General features: G+C 42.9%; 1 protein-coding gene across 5 annotated transcripts in view; it reads left to right on the top strand.

Annotated features, from left to right (window-relative positions):
- The first annotated feature begins 2572 nt into the window (after positions 1-2572).
- Positions 2573-16167, top strand: part of hsf4 (heat shock transcription factor 4) — a 37623-nt gene continuing 24028 nt past the window's right edge. The window contains exons 1-6 of one of the 5 annotated variants that reach the window (XM_061773528.1): positions 2573-2995; positions 11574-11713; positions 13512-13620; positions 13706-13833; positions 13916-14040; positions 15848-15923. In XM_061773528.1, the coding sequence (XP_061629512.1) occupies positions 11588-11713; positions 13512-13620; positions 13706-13833; positions 13916-14040; positions 15848-15923 (564 nt within the window). In that variant the 5' untranslated portion in view covers positions 2573-2995; positions 11574-11587. Of the gene's footprint in view, positions 2996-10177; positions 11714-13511; positions 13621-13705; positions 13834-13915; positions 14041-15847; positions 15924-16167 lie in introns of those variants that run through there. The other 4 variants (XM_061773529.1, XM_061773531.1, XM_061773530.1 and 1 more) reach the window with 4 other exon arrangements.

Here is a 16167-nt window from a genome sequence, read left to right as displayed (position 1 = left end):
CAGTTCGATGATCGACCTTGGGGTCGTGTCATCGGACTTGCGGCCACATGTCTCTGGTGAAGAGAGGGGCAGAGCTGTCAACTGATCACCACCTGGTGGTGATATTGGCTCCGATGGTGGGGGAAGATGCCGGTCCGACGTGGCAGGCCCAAACGTATTGTGAGGGTCTGCTGGGAACGTCTGGCAGCATCCCCTGCCAGAAGGAGTTTCAACTCCCACGTCCGACAGAACTTTGCTCATGTTCCGGGGGAGGTGGGGGAAATCGAGGCCGAGTGGACCATGTTCCGCGCCTACATTGCTGAGGCGACCGATCGGAGCTGTGGCCGTAAGGTGTTCGTTGCCTGTCGTGACGGCAATCCCCGAGCTCGTTGGTGGACACCAACGGTGAGGGATGCCGTCAAGCTGAAGAAGGAGTCCTATCAGGTCTTTTTGGCCTGTGGGACTCCTGAGGCAGCTGATGGCTACCGGCTGGCCAAGCGGAATGAAGCTTTGGTGGTCACTGAAGCAAAAACTCTGACATGGGAGGGGTTCGGTGCTGCCATGGAGAAAGACTTCCGGACGGCTTCGAGGAAATTCTGTTCCACCATCCGCCGTCTCAGGAGGGGGAAGCAGCACACCATCAACGCTGTGTATAGTGGGGATGGGTCGCTGTTGACCTCAACTCGGGACGTTGTGAGTCGGTGGGGAGAACACTTCGAAGACCTCCTCACACGCCTTCCCATGAGGAAGCAGAGTCTGGGTTCTCTGAGGCGGGCTCTCCTATCTCTGGGGTTGAGGTCACCGAGGTGGTGAAAAAGCTCATCGGTGGCAAGGCCCCAGGGGTGGATGAGATTCGCCCGGAGTTCCTAAAGGCTCTGGATGTTGTGGGGCTGTCCTGGTTGACACACCTCTGCAACATCGCGTGGACATCGGGGACAGTGCCTCTGGATTGGCAGACTGGGGTGGTGGTCCCCCTTTTTAAGAAGGGGGACCAGAGGGTGTGTTCCAACTACAGGGGGATCACATTCCTCAGCCTCCCTAGTAAGGTCTATTAGATGGTGCTGGAGAGGAGGGTTCATCGTGAAGTTGAATCCCAGATTCAGGAGAAGCAGTGTGGTTGTCGTCCTGGCCGTGGAACAGTGGAGCAGTTCGCAACCGAGTGTGAAGCTGTTAGGATGAGAATCAGCATCTCCAAATATGAGAACATGGTCCTCAGTCGGAAAAGGGTAGCGTGCCCTCTCCTGGTCGGGGATGAGATCCTGCCCCAAAGGGAGGAGTTCAAGTATCTTGGGGCCTTGTTCAAGAGTGAGGGAAGAATGGAACTGGAAATCAACAGGCGGACCGGTGCAGCGTCTGCAGTGATGCGCATTTTGTATCGGTCCGTTGTGGGAAAGAAGGAGCTAAGCCGAAAGGCGAAGCTCTCGATTTACCGGTCGATCTACGTTCCTACCCTCAACTATGGTCACGAGCTTTGGATCCTGGATGCAAGCGGCCGAAATGAGTTTCCTCCGCAGGGTATTCTGGCTCTCCCTTAGAGAGCTCGGTAATCCGGGAAGAGCTCAAAGTAGAGCTGATGCTCCTCCGCATTGAGAGGAGCCAGATGAGGTGACTGGGGCATCTGATTCGGATGCCTCCCGGACGTCTCCCTGGTGAGGTGTTCCGGGAACGTCCCACCAGAAGGAGACCCCGGAGACGTCCCAGGACACGGTGGAGAGACTACGTCTCTCGGCTGGCCTGGGAACGCATCGGGATACCCCCGGAAGAGCTGGATGAAGTAGCTGGGGAGAGGGAAGTCTGGGCGTCCCTGCTAAAGCTTTAATGAATTTTTGAAATCCGTGATCATGGCAGTGAAATACACCAAATTCAAGAGTCTTTTATTTTGAAATGCCACATCAGATTTTGATGGGACCTCTTTTGTTGCAGACCTGGGGTGGTGTAGTGTCCCCCAGAACTGGTCTGGTGTTGCGATATCTCATTAAAAATATTTCACAGATTTTTTCAGTCAGGGATAATGAAAGCAACATATGCAGTTTTCAGAGATTTTTATTTTGAAATACAATATCAGATGTTCATCAAACCTCTTTTCGCAGAGTCCTTGGTGGTCTGTCACACAGATCTGGACTTGTCTTGCGATACCAATGGGATTATGTTGGGGTGGCTTTGGCTCAGTAGGTAGAACAGGTTCGAATCCCTGCTACGACTGTCCGCATGTCTAAGTGTCCTTGGGCAAGACACTGAACCCTAATTTGCTCCCAGTGGGCATGGCAGCCCCTCGCATGGCAGCAGTCGCCCATTGGTTTATGATTGTGTGTGTGAATATGACTCTTTGTAAAGCGCTTTGGCCACTGTGATGATGGAGATAAAGCGCTATATAAGTGCAGTCCATTTCCATTTATTTTTCCCAAGATATCAAATAAAGTAATTATTTTAATGTATGTATGTATGTAATGTATCTCAAGATTCTAATTAACTTTGCTGGCTGCATTCCTTAACCGAAGAACATTGACATCCGTATTATTGGGAAGCTTTTATTTTGAAGGTGGCTTCGCCGCGAGTTGGCGACCTATTACCGTAATGCCGAGTATGAACGAAATTAGGGGCGGCTGGCTTGACTGCTACTTTTCGAGTGGAGGCTGGCTTGACCGCAGTATATGAGGCAAGTCAATAACCAAGACACTTGATTCAGTCACGGTGCATGTCATAAGTGTAGACCAATTTACAGCCTTTGTATTAGTAATGAGTAATAAAACAGATGAAACACACTATATTCCTAACTATCCGTAACTAAAATGCACACAACGACTAACTACAATATCGAAAAAAGGCGAAATATTTATAAACGGAGCCGTCTGGGGCAATGGCGTGACGTGATGTGTTGCACGTTTTCCGCACATTGTCAGCTCTCGTGTGCCCAAGTAGCCAGAGGCGCAAACACAATGGACGCTGACGATTCTGACGAGGGATTGGAGGAAATACAGTCACTACTTCGAGTTTCTCTAAAGAGGACAATACTAAGGTTCGTTGAACACGTTGTACACACACACACACACACACACAGTTGCCTTCATGGACTCCCACACAGTCGACAGGGTTGCTACAGTATGTGTCTGTCTGTCTGTCTATCTATCTATCGAGTCTTTAAAGAAGTGTACTGAGAATGGTGTGCTTGTTTATATTTAGGTGGCTATTTGGCACGTCAAGTCTGCCCTAAGTTGCTCATTTAATATGGCTTCAACTACACTCATATTTAAGTTATTGGTTCATGTTGATGACATCATTCTGTAACTTGTGTGGCATACATTACCAAGTAATGGGTACGGTTAAGCTAATGCTTTTTTTTGTACTGTGGATAAGTGATATTCCTGCCACTTGTCAGCTGCTGAAAGTAACTAAAAAGTTACTTTTTTCTCACTTAGTTACTTTTGAAATCAAGTAATCAGTCAAGTAACTAAGTTATTTTTAAAATCAAGTAATCAGTAAAGTAACTAAGTTACTTATTCAAGGTAACTGTGGCAACACTGGTTACTAATGTCATTTCCCCATTGTTCCTGTCATACTCTGTTGTGTGTTTTTATTTCCCCATTCAGGAAGTCCTGTTTTTGTTTTAATTCCTCATTTTAAAAAGGCTATGCAAGCAAACTGTTTTTGAAATTGTAGGGTTAAAGCTGCCGCTGGCTACTTGTGTGGACTGAACGGGTGGCAACAATGGGGAAATGAAATGTCAGTATTTTGAGGGTTAAAAGTCCGTCAGCCACATACAGTACTGGAAAAAAAGGAACTATGAACCAGTTCATTTTTGCAACAGTGAACTTAGTTTAACATCTTGAATTATGAACTATGAACTGAACTAGTTCTTTTTTGGAACAGTGAACTGAACTTTGAACTAGTTTGCATAGAAAATAAACTTTCCCAACACTGCTGGTACCTGATTGGCTGAGTGTCGTAGGGGCAGTTTCTGTTTTGGGCGATATGGGCAGCCGCATGGGAGGCATCCTGTGGGGTGTGTCGTCTCTCTCTGCGCTAAATATGTACAGAATAGTAGTAATAAAAAAGTTTGGAAATCTTGTACCACTGTATCACTCCGGCCACCCACTGATTATTCTCTGTCTGCACCCCTGTAAGATACACAACAGTGTGAACCCCCGTCCCCAGAACTGTGAGGCAGACGTGCTAACCAGTCGTTCACCGTGTCGATATATATATATATATATATATATATATATATATATATATATATAGCTGGGATAGGCTCCAGCACGCCCGCGACCCTACTGAGGAGAAGCGGCTCAGAAAATGGATGGATGGATATATATATATATATATATATATATACACAGTTCACCAGAAAGTATTCACACCCCTTCACTTTTTTCCACATTTTGCTGTTACAGACTTATTCCAAATCTGATTTGAGTATAGTTTTTTTTTAATCTACATAAAATATCCCATAATGACAGCATTAAACCATATTTTCAGACAGTTGTGCAAATTTATTGAAAATGTAAACATTGAAACATAATAGGTACATAAGTATTCACACCCTTGGCTTAATATTTTGTTGAAGGACCTTTGGCAGCAATCACAGCCTCAAGTCTTCTTGGGTATGTATCTATGAGCTTGGCACATCTGTTCTTGGGCATTTTCTCCGATTCTTCTCTGCAGATCGTTTCGAAGTCAGTCAGGTTGGATGGGCAGTGTCGGTGGACAGCCATTTTTAGTCTTTCCACAGATTTTTGATTGGATTCAAATCCGGGCTCTGACTGGGCCACTTAAGAACATTCACAGGCTGCTCCTGAAGCCACTCCTTTATTATCTTGGTTGTGTGCTTTGGGTCATTGTCGTGTTGGAAGGTGAATCGACGCCCTAGTCTGAGTTCCAGAGCACTCTGGAGCACGTTCTCTTGAAGAATTTCTCTATATTTGGCAGCTGTCATCTTACCCTCTATACGGACTAGTTGCCCAGTTCCTACAGCAGAAAAACAGCCCCACAGCATGATCCTGCCACCACCATGCTTCACAGAAGGGATGGTGTTATCCAGGTGATTACTAGTGCCTCTTCTTTTCCAGATATGACACTTGCAATTCAGGCCAAAAAGTTCTATTTTGGTTTCAACAGACCAGATGATTTTGTTTCTGCAGGTCTTAGAATCCTTAAGGTGCCTTTTGGCAAACTCCAAGCGGGCTGCCATGTGCCTTTAGTGAGAAGTGGCCACGTTACCATGAAGGCATGATTGGTGGAGTGCGTTAGGTTGATCTTCTGGATGGTTCACCTATCTCCGCAAGGGAACGCTGGAGCTCCGTCATAAAGCAAAGCAAAGCAAATTTATTTATGGCGTGATTTTCACACACACGGTAACTCAATGTGCTTTACATGATTAAAAGCATAAACAAAACACTTATAAACATTTAAAACAAAGAGAAACAAATAACATAAAGGTACAATTAAAACAGCGTACGGTGCAAGAAATATCATTTAAAAGTGGAAATGCTCTAAAATGAGAAAAAAGAAGAGTTTTTAACCTGGACTTAAAAATTTTCACACTTGGGGCTAACGTAACTTCTGTAGGCAACTTATTCCATTTGTGGGCAGCATAATAGCTAAATGCTGCTTCACCATGTTTGCTTTGGACTCTGTGCTCGACCATTTGACCTGAGTCTCTCGATCTCAGAGCCCTTCTGGGTTTATATTCCATTTGCATTTCTTTCATGTATTCAGGACCTAAACCATTTAGTGATTTATATACCAGTAGCAGAACTTCAACATCTATTCTAAAGCTGACTGGGAGCCAGTGTAAAGACGTTAGAATTGGAGTAATATGCTCTCATCTCTTTGTTCTAGTCAGAACCCGAGCTCTAGCATTCTGAATGAGCTGCAGCTGTTTAATGCTCTTTTTGGGGAGTCGAGTCAGAAGACCATTACAATAGTCCAGTCTACTTGAGATAAAAGCACGGATGAGCTTCTCCTGGTCTGCTTGGCACATGCAAGCCTTCACTCTGGATATGTTCTTCAGATGGTAGAGGCAGTTTTAGTAATTGATTGGATATGACTGTTGAATGTCAGGTTGGAATCAATCAGGTTCTTGTTCACCTCTCTGACCATGGCCCTTCTTCCCCGGTTACTCAGCTTGCTCGGACGGCCAGATCTACGACGGGTCCTGGTGGTTCCAAACTTTTTGAATTTCCGAATAATTGAGACAGCAGTGCTTTTCGGGACCTTCTATGCTGCTGAAATTCTTTTGTATCCTTCCCAGATTTGTGCCTTGACACAATCCGGTCTTGGAGGTCTGCAGACAATTCCTTAGACTACAGTGCTTGGTTTCTGCTCTGATACGCACTGCCAACTATTAAGACCTTATATACACAGGTGTGTGCCATTCCAAATGATGTTCAAGCAGCTGAATTTACCACAGGAGGACTCCACCTGTAGAAGCATCTCAAGGATGATCAGTGCAAAGCAGTGAGCATAAATTTGAGTGTCACAGCACATAGCAAAGGGTGTGAATACTACCGCGAGGGCGGGAATAAAAAGAGGCCTTTATTCTGGGTGACCTCGGCGCCCCTCCACTCCCCCCTCCCCTTTCCCTTGTTCAAACATGCGGCTCGACAAACACGAAGCTAAAGGCCTCTTTATACTCCCAGGCTCGCGCGGCCGACAACGCCCGCATTGCATCACATGACCAACGAATTGGCCCCTACGCCGCCGGCTTCTTGATCGATTTTGCAGCATAATTAAACGTATCATCTGGTCATCTAGGTCCATTTGTTCTAGTAGACACTGTTCCACACGGTCGTCATTGTTGTTGCTTCGTTCCTTGTTACTGAAAGGAAAGTAAAAACGGCTACCGGAAATGGCCCAAAAAAAATACCAGCCAATACCAGCCGTAGCGACACTGCAGACTTGGAGGTGAACTGCAATACATTTTCAAAACTGCGCACGTGGGTTGCGCCCGAGTATAAAGGCAAACTACGCGCGGGACAGCCGCAGTGATGTCAGCGCGGTCGCCGTCCGCGTGAGTATAAAGAAGCCTTTAGGGATGGAGACCCGGCTTCCTAGCCTCTGTGGATCATCGCTGCTCAGCATCCAGAACAGTTGCTGCTGAGGTACCAGATACGCTCCCAGCCAAACGTGAGTTCTCTGAACTTGCTAGCGGATCCCGAAAACCGGCAGGGAGAGAGACGGTCATATTCTTCCAACGAAGCATGACGAACAACTTCCCTTTTCCTTCTCCCGCCTGTTTTTGTTTTATTTTTCTGCATCCTTTTTCTTCTTCAACCAGAACTGTATCCGTGGTTCTAGAGACAACTGAGACAGACCACCCCACAGACCAATGAACCTACGGTCATGAGTACCACAACAAGCGTTGCTAAGATGTACAATATTAGTGCCTATTAATTTTGGGGAAATTACTAGCTTCACACAAAATCCCAACTTTGCTCTTGCTTTGACGCATTAAGCGCTCCCATTTTAAAATTTAGCCCCGCAACACACGATGTTCTATTTCCCTTTTCGTACGCCCATTTGTCTTTTTCACCATAATTCGTGTTTTCTTTTTGGAGTTAGACCCCTTTGTGTGTTTCCCTATAGATTCCTTGTAGATTTAATTAAATATTCTATAAATATCTACTCTTAGATGTGTTTTGTGTGTGTTTTGAGTTTAATAAGGAAACCTCTGTCATCTAGGACTCGATTTCATAAAGATAAAGATTATGAGACTGATAAAAGGTTTATCGTCGCTTTTCCTACATTTTACACATATAAAGACGTGGTGCCTTTTACGAGACAAAATAAGTTGATTAACGTTAAGCGTCAAATCACGCTAAACCGGAAGCAACACAGGAGTCGCTGCTTTGAATAATTTATTTCTTAAATAAAGTAAGTTTTATTCAAACGCCAATATACACTATATATATAAATCCATCCATCCATTTTCTGTACTGCTTATACCCACTAGGGTCGCGGCCATGCTGGAGCCTATCCCAGCTATCTTCGGGGACGAGGCGGGGTACAGCCTGAACTGGTCGCCAGCCAATGGCAGGGCACATATAAACAAACAACCATTCACACTCACATTCACACCTACGGGCAATTTAGTCTTCAATCAACCTACCATGCATGTTTTTGGGATGTGGGAGGAAACCCACGCTGCCTCACAGTTCAGAGGACCGGTGTTCAAATCCCGGCCTTCCCTGTGTGGAGTTTGCATGTTCTCCCCGTGCCCGCGTGGGTTTTCTCCAGGTACTCCGGTTTCCTCCCACATCCCAAAAACTTGCATGTCTGGCATTTGTGCCAAAACAAACTGCATGAAAATAACTTAAAATATTTTGCGAGTTATGGTCTTTTTTTAGTCTGCTCATGCCCACATTCTCAATAGAAAGGAATCAAGTAGAGGGAGGATGGGACATCATGGGACTCCCGACTCAAGATGGCAGCCACTCTGCACATCGCTCGATTCACTCTCCAAGTGCAGGCTCGGTCTAGTGTTATGATATCTTTGATGCAAACAGTGCTGCAGTGTTTGAGCTAGGGGGATGCGGGGAGGGGGGAGACAAGGCTTGCTCACAGGCACCTCAACAGAAGTCAGGAAGCAGACTAGCAAGAGGAGGAGGACGGGTGGTGGAGTCATCTGGCTGTGGCCACCGAAGGCTGAACCTCGGCGGCCACAGCAATGCGTGCACCACAGTCACCCTGCCTGGATGACTTTTTGCCCCACCTCCTCCACGCTACCCATCACAGCTAACCATGCCCTTGATTAACGGCCTGCTGAATTTTTACGGAGACAAATGGGTGGCCGCCCCAGAATGTCTCTCTGCGGCCCATGAGCGCGAGCGCGTGTGCAATCGCTACAAATTCTTCTCTCCCTGCATAGAAGGAGAGGAGGCACATCTTTGAGTGACAGCTGAAAAATTCCGGGGAAGCGAGATTTTGATAGCATTTAGTGACCCGCCCACAGCGTCTGGAAGCTGAAAGAATGTCTCAGTTCTTGACCATTTCGAAACCTGATTTCACGTAATTTGTGATTAATGTTATGAATCCATTCGTTCATTGTCCGGCTTTGTTAACTTGTTAAAGACTCTTTTCTGTGATGTATCAAATTTGCAAGACATTTTTGGGGTCTTTCTGGCTGTTCTTTAAAATCACTGGCGAAAGCTCATGTATGAAATTAATAGACAAAAATGAAAACGAAGGACATTTTCACTATAATTATAGTTAGTTTTGTAAACTTAAAATGTCGTTGCAGTTAATTTTTTGAAAAAAAAAATAAAAAAATCTTGTTCGTATTTTATTATGTTTACAAAAATGTTCTTTCAATTTTTGTTTTAGTTATTTCATTCGTTTTCCCTAACTATAATAACCTTGTTTCTTACAGATTAGCAACTGTCACCCTTCATATAATAGATCAGGTTTTCCTTCTTGCAGTCTGTAGGGTCCCTTCAGGTAGATTGCGGGGTTATGAGAGAGGATGGGCGGAGGACAGGAGGTTTGCTTTAGTTATCCAATGTGATTGGAAAGAGCCATGAGTTGTTGAGTGAGTGACCGGGAAAGGTTTTCTGGCCAAAGTTTCCTTTGTTTTACTTTGAGTTTGACTTGTTGTGCTAAACGAAATAGGAGAGTGTTTTCCTGGAAAGCTGTTCCTAAATACGGGGATTTGATGGGGAGAGCTGTGCTCATTGACGTGTGCTTGCGTGTATATAATACTTAAATACAGTAGTTCTTCATGTGGTTCTGGTGACCCCCATCTAGACGTCTGCATACTGAGGCCTCTAATTTGGGTATTTGCACTGGGAGCCTTTCTACTTCGGGTGAAAACGGCATCCAATGTGACAAGTTTGATTGTGTCTGCTTAGCAAGCAATGGTTACAGCAACAAAATTTGAAATGATCTTTAAAATATACTGCTATGTTATACGATACAATACTATCCTCTTAATTACGTTAATATAGTACATAATTTGCAAATTTATTTTGCAGTCTTCATGTTGTTGTTGTATTTTATTCCCTCTTAGAGGCCAAAAGGGAGTGATGCAGCATTAAAATAATCTCAGAGAAGAGAAATGGTGATAGTGCAAATACACTGTGATCTTTGTTGTCAATAATCAGAATCAGAATCATCTTTATTTGCCAAGTATGTCCAAAAACACACAAGGAATTTGTCTCCGGTAGTTGCAGCCGCTCTAGTACGACAACAGACAGTCAATTTACAGAACACTTTGGAGACAGAAAGACATTGACAAAAAAAAACAGTTACTGAGCAGTAAAGGGTTGCTAGTTATCTGGTAATGCCGGTAAATTTTTTATTTTTTATTTTTTGACAATTGTGCAAAAAGATGCAGAGTCCTCTCACACTTAGAGCAGTTCGAATGACTAATATTGCAATAGTCCGGTGCAATGACCATTGTGCAAAGGGCGCTGAGACTTCAAGGAGTGTATGCGGTTTAAAGTGACGAGTTGTGCGATAATCTGGGACAATGTTGGTTGTGCAAATGTTACAGATACTCCTCAATCAGTGTGCAAATGGAGCAGATGCTACTCTGGCATGAGTGGCCAGTATATGCAAATAGTGCAGCATGGCGAGACAACTACAGTGAGTGCACGAGTAATACATAATTGGCCCCACAGAAATGTGACAACGTACTCAAGTCAAAAAATTGCCAACATGCTGTAATGGAATTGTAGGTTAGGTGTTTAAGAAGTTGATTTTTTTCCATTTATATCCATGTTAGCCTTTATCCAAAACTATAAACTGCCCGAGGAGGCTATATATGAAATAAGACACCCACTGCCCAGGGATCCTTTGTACACAAGTGGTAAACAATTTTAATTTAATACTACTGATAACAGACATTAGTCAGTTTACAAAGTCATTACACAAATTCCCATTTAGTCCCAATTGTGTAGAGCCAGGACCTCTCAGTGACTTAGTCAGAACATGATTTTTATATTTTAGTAACTCTATATCCACAACAACATTGAGGCATGTTTGAACACCTCAGCAGCATTAACTTTAATAGAACTGTACTGAATTACAGTCCACTAGTAGGTGATTGGAAATTGGCAGATTGCCCAAGCTTTTGTATGGATGCTGATTGTTTTAGTCTATATTGTCAACTGGAGGCCAGGGGATGCTTGTGTGTGTGTGTGTGTGTGTGTGTGTGCGCGAGTGCACGTGCACGTGTGCGTGTGTGTGGTAGGGTTGGGTTTGAATTGTGTGGGTGCTGACAAGGACCTTCTATGATGACATTCAGTTGAATGATGGTGGGGCAGAAAGAGGAGAGAGGGGGTAGAAAAATTAAAGGAATAACTGAAAACATGTACTGAGAGATTAATGCAGATGTTTTGAGGATATTTGACAAGCCAGTGAAGACAAGTGACGGTAAATACAAAGCTGGACATAACAAACAAGGTGCGCTTGTGCTTGACAGGCATGGAATCAAATAGACTGAGGCAAACTTGGGAATATCAGTAACCGATTTCCACAAGTGGATTTCTCCAACATGGACTAGTGTGGGGAACTGGCACATATACATATACTGTATACAGGCGTTCCTCAGTCTCACACACAAACATCTGGTTTCCTGTTGTGACCGGCTGTGGCAGTGGACCGAGTCAGCATGCAGGAGTCTCCAGGTGCTATGGGTGTAGATGGCAGCTACACCAGCAACGTTCCAGCTTTTCTCACCAAACTCTGGACTCTCGTGGAGGATCCAGATACCAACCACCTAATCTGCTGGAGTGCTGTGAGTAGCCTAAAAACCGCTACTGGACGGTTGGGAACAAAGTATCCATGTGCTGTGTTCATCACAAGTCATGCTTTTGACACACAGTTAAGCAGGTTACCGATAATATAATGTAGGACTAAAACACAAATGAGTTAGTGTTGATATCAATGTGTCAGATTTGGACAACCCTAATGAATAGTTGTCAAGAAATGAAAAGAATAACAAATACTCTGAGAGAGTATATTTTTACACACAGGGCATTTTGATTTCATTGTATTCATAGAAACAACAATTGCACATGCTAATCCAAGATCAACTTAATAACAACAAATGTCTTGGCAACACCCTTCATTATTGATTTAGAGGTTGGCTATAGGTCAGTCCATTAATGCATTAAGAGCATTAAGAAATCTATTAATTATAACAAAACAATGTTTATTTAGCATTCCGAGGATTTTCACAATGTATATAGCTTCAAAATACAAGTCAAAAAGAGCATATGATAATGCTATGCCATAATAATCATAGGGTAGACTACTTTAATTATAATGTTCATTGATCTTTCCAGGTATGACATATTTTAATGACACTACTACCACTACCACTACTAATGTATATATGGCAATATGCTTTGTTTATACTAGTATTTGTGTGTGTGTGTGTGTGTGTGTGTATGGCATATTTTGTTTATATTAGTAGTAGTAATAGTAGTGGTGGTACTATTACAGAGTTATTAAATATGTCACAGTGAGAAAACTGAGAAAAATGTAAAAAAATCCATCCATCCATTTTCTACCGCTTATCCGGGTCGGGTCGCGGGGGCAGTAGCTTTAGCAGGGACGCCCAGAATTCCCTCTCCCCAGCCACTTCATCCAGCTCTTCCCAGGCCAGTCTCTCCAGCGTGTCCTGGGTCGTCCCCGGGGTCTCCTCCCGGTGGGACGTGCCCGGAACACCTCACCAGGGAGGCGTCCGGGAGGCATCCGAATCAGATGCCCCAGCCACCTCATCTGGCTCCTCTCGATGTGGAGGAGCAGCGACTCTACTCTGAGATCCTCCCGGATGACCGAGCTTCTCACCCTATCTCTAAGGGAGAGCCTGGACACCCTGCGGAGAAAACTCATTTTGACCGCTAGTATCCGGGATCTTGTTCTTTCGGTCACGACCCACAGCTCGTGACCATAGGTGAGGGTAGGAACGTAGATCGACCGGTAAATTGAGATCTTCGCCTTTCGGCTTAGCTCCTTCTTTACCACAACAGACCGATACAAAGTCCGCATCACTGCAGATGCTTCACCGATCCGCCTGTCGATCTCCTGTTCCATTCTTCCCTCACTCGTGAACAAGACCCCAAGATACTCCTCCACTTGGGGCAGGATCTCTTCCCCGACCTGGAGAGGGCATGCCACCCGTTTCCGACTGAGGACCATGGTCTCAGATTTGGAGGTGCTGATTCTCATCCCAGCCGCTTCACACTCGGCTGCGAACTGCTTCAGTGAGAGTTGCAGGTCACGGCTTGATGAAGCCAACAGAACCACATCATCTGCAAAAAGCAGAGATGCAATACTAAAAAATCGAATATCTATATACATTATAGAAAGATATATTTTTTTACATTCTTCTTATGTAAGAGTATATACAGCTGAAATATAATTTGTCAGTGTATATGTGATATATGAATTAAGTCTTTTAAAGTAATGTGTGGAAATTGATGGGATAGATTGATTTACTGGATAGAGCAAGAATTATTTCTTAAAACCGAAAAAGGATTCCTTCCAGACATGGTAATAACAGTAATTTCTGTATTTGTCTGTTTCAGACTGGGACCAGTTTCCATGTATTTGATCAGGGTCGCTTTGCCAAGGAAGTTCTACCAAAGTACTTTAAACACAATAATATGGCAAGCTTTGTCCGACAGCTCAACATGTGTGAGTCTTTTTTTCTTCTAATTAAATCGTTTTTTTCCTCTTTTGTCCCTAACGCATTTCTATTCTGCCTCGTCTGTATGTCTAGACGGCTTTCGAAAAGTTGTAAATATTGAGCAAAGTGGTCTGGTGAAGCCTGAGAGAGACGATACAGAGTTCCAACATTTGTACTTCCTCCAGGGACATGAACATATGCTGGAACACATCAAGAGGAAGGTATTTTATGGACATATAATGATCACAGAAAAAGGAATCCTTTGCTAAAACAAACTGGGTCACAGTATAACCATGTGCGCAGGTATCAATTGTGAAGAGTGAAGAGACCAAAGTTCGTCAGGAGGACCTCAGTAAACTGCTGTATGAAGTTCAGCTCCTAAGAACACAACAGGACAACATGGAGTGTCAGATGCAGGACATGAAGCAGTAAGTAGACAGCTTGTGTGTGCTCCTCATGATCCTGGAACAAGGCTGCTAGACTAATCAAAAATAAAAAAACAAAGCAAATTCATGAATCATTAAAAATTCAGGTATGTAATTATTGTGCTTAATGTTGTCAGACAGACAAGAGATTGTCACCAGGATTATATATATAAAAAAAAAATAAATATATATATATATCCTTATATTGTCGTGTGTACACTAAATACATCCAGCAGCCAGATATACATGCTCGAAAAACACATTACTTCAGTTGCTATGTAGGAACACGTCAACCAGTACATGAACAGAGCTTTTTTTTTTTTTTTTTTTTTTTCTTCCCCCCTCCGGTGGCTATTGTTGTTCAATTGCTGCTGTGTGTTCATTGTGTGCTGCTGCTTCTTTGTACTCAGCATTGTTTGTCAATGAGAGCAGAGAATGTTCACCTGCTCACCTGACTGGCACACACATACACACACGCACACAAGCAGTGACCACATGTGCATGCACATTCATAATCAAATCAAATCATACCATGTCATACTTTTCCTACATAAAAATGCAACACAAAGTGTTTTATATGAATTAAGACTGACATTTAAAATTGCAAGAACCATACAAGATCACACAGCACCTATAGATTCGTAGTGTAGAGACATGGCAAGGCACTGAGGATCCAGGTGAGGAGAGACAAACTGTGGGAGGTTTTACAGCCTTCAGCCACAGAGGATGCCACCACAAAGACCACCATGACCCGGGAAGAACGGGTTGGACTCCCCACATTATTGCAATTGGAGTCCCTCTTTCCCCCGGGCCATGGGAAAACTGCAGACTGACATCCCCGCGGGCAGACTGAACACACCTCCCACTCTGGAGGCTCCCATGAGCAGACACTGGAGTTAAAATAAATATATAATTGAGACTAAAAGACAATAGGACAAAATAAAAATTTGAAAGACAATAAGAAATACAGCAAAATAGGATAAAAAGAATAAAAATAATTAGTGGATAAAATAATAAATAAGTAAATACAGTAATAAATACAGGTCTAAATAAATATTTAAGAACTCAGTTAAAAGGCTAAATGAAATAGGTGAGTCTTGGGTCTCCTTTTAAAAACATCAACAGATTGTGTGGTCCTGATAACCTCTGGTAGCCTATTCCAAAGGCACGGGCAGTAGTGGCTGAATGCAGCCTTGCTGTATGTTTTTGTTCTAGCAATTGGAATAATGAAAAGATCATTGGAGACATACCCAACAGATGACACAAAAATTATATGAATTTGGAAGGTACAAATAGTATTTCTTACCTAATAGCAATCATGCCTTTATCTGAACTTAAGTTTGTGATTCCATTCAATTAGGGCTTCAACTAACAACTATTTTAATAATCAAATAATCTGTTGATTATTTTTTTCTATTAATCAGGGAATTGGTTTAAAAAAAAAAAAAAGCTAAAATTTCAATCTATTTTTCAAATTTGGAAGAAAATGCACAAAAATACGTTCATTATGATTCAGTTGCTAATTTCAACCGTAACATAACCAAAAATGTTGATCATTGTTTTTCAAAGTAAAAGGAGATGTTAATGTTTTCTTTTGATTAAACACCAAGACAATCAGTCTGCTTCCATGGAGGATGAATATAATCAGAATATCTTTTTCATATCAACTAATCTATTAATTGTTGTTCAAAAACAGTAATACTAATGATATGAACACAATATTTGTTTCTTACATTTAAAATTAATATTAAATATGTCCCCTTTTGCTTGTGATCATATTTTTTTTTTTCTTTCCATGTACTGTTTGTAGGCAGAATGAGGTTCTGTGGAGAGAGGTGGTCTCACTGAGGCAGAACCACACACAGCAGCAGAAGGTCATGAACAAGGTCAGTCTATGTCATGTGTAGAATAAGACAATTGCTGGTCTTGATTTGAATTGACTAAATAATTTTTTCCTATTTGACGTCATGTTTTTCTTCTGAAGAATGCAAAATTGCTTCAAGATGCCTTAATTAACAAACAATTCAACACATAATTATTATCTCCATCCCCAATGCTAATACTTGAAACTTTTTGTCATCATCATTCAGATATTCTCTTTGTTAAACATCAACAGAAACGTATTTAAGC

The sequence above is a fragment of the Phyllopteryx taeniolatus genome, chromosome 5 (assembly GCF_024500385.1).
Source record: "Phyllopteryx taeniolatus isolate TA_2022b chromosome 5, UOR_Ptae_1.2, whole genome shotgun sequence".
Classification (NCBI taxonomy): Eukaryota; Metazoa; Chordata; class Actinopteri; order Syngnathiformes; family Syngnathidae; genus Phyllopteryx; species Phyllopteryx taeniolatus.
Note: the sequence above shows the minus strand (reverse complement) of the source record. Positions and strands in the feature narration are given on the sequence as shown.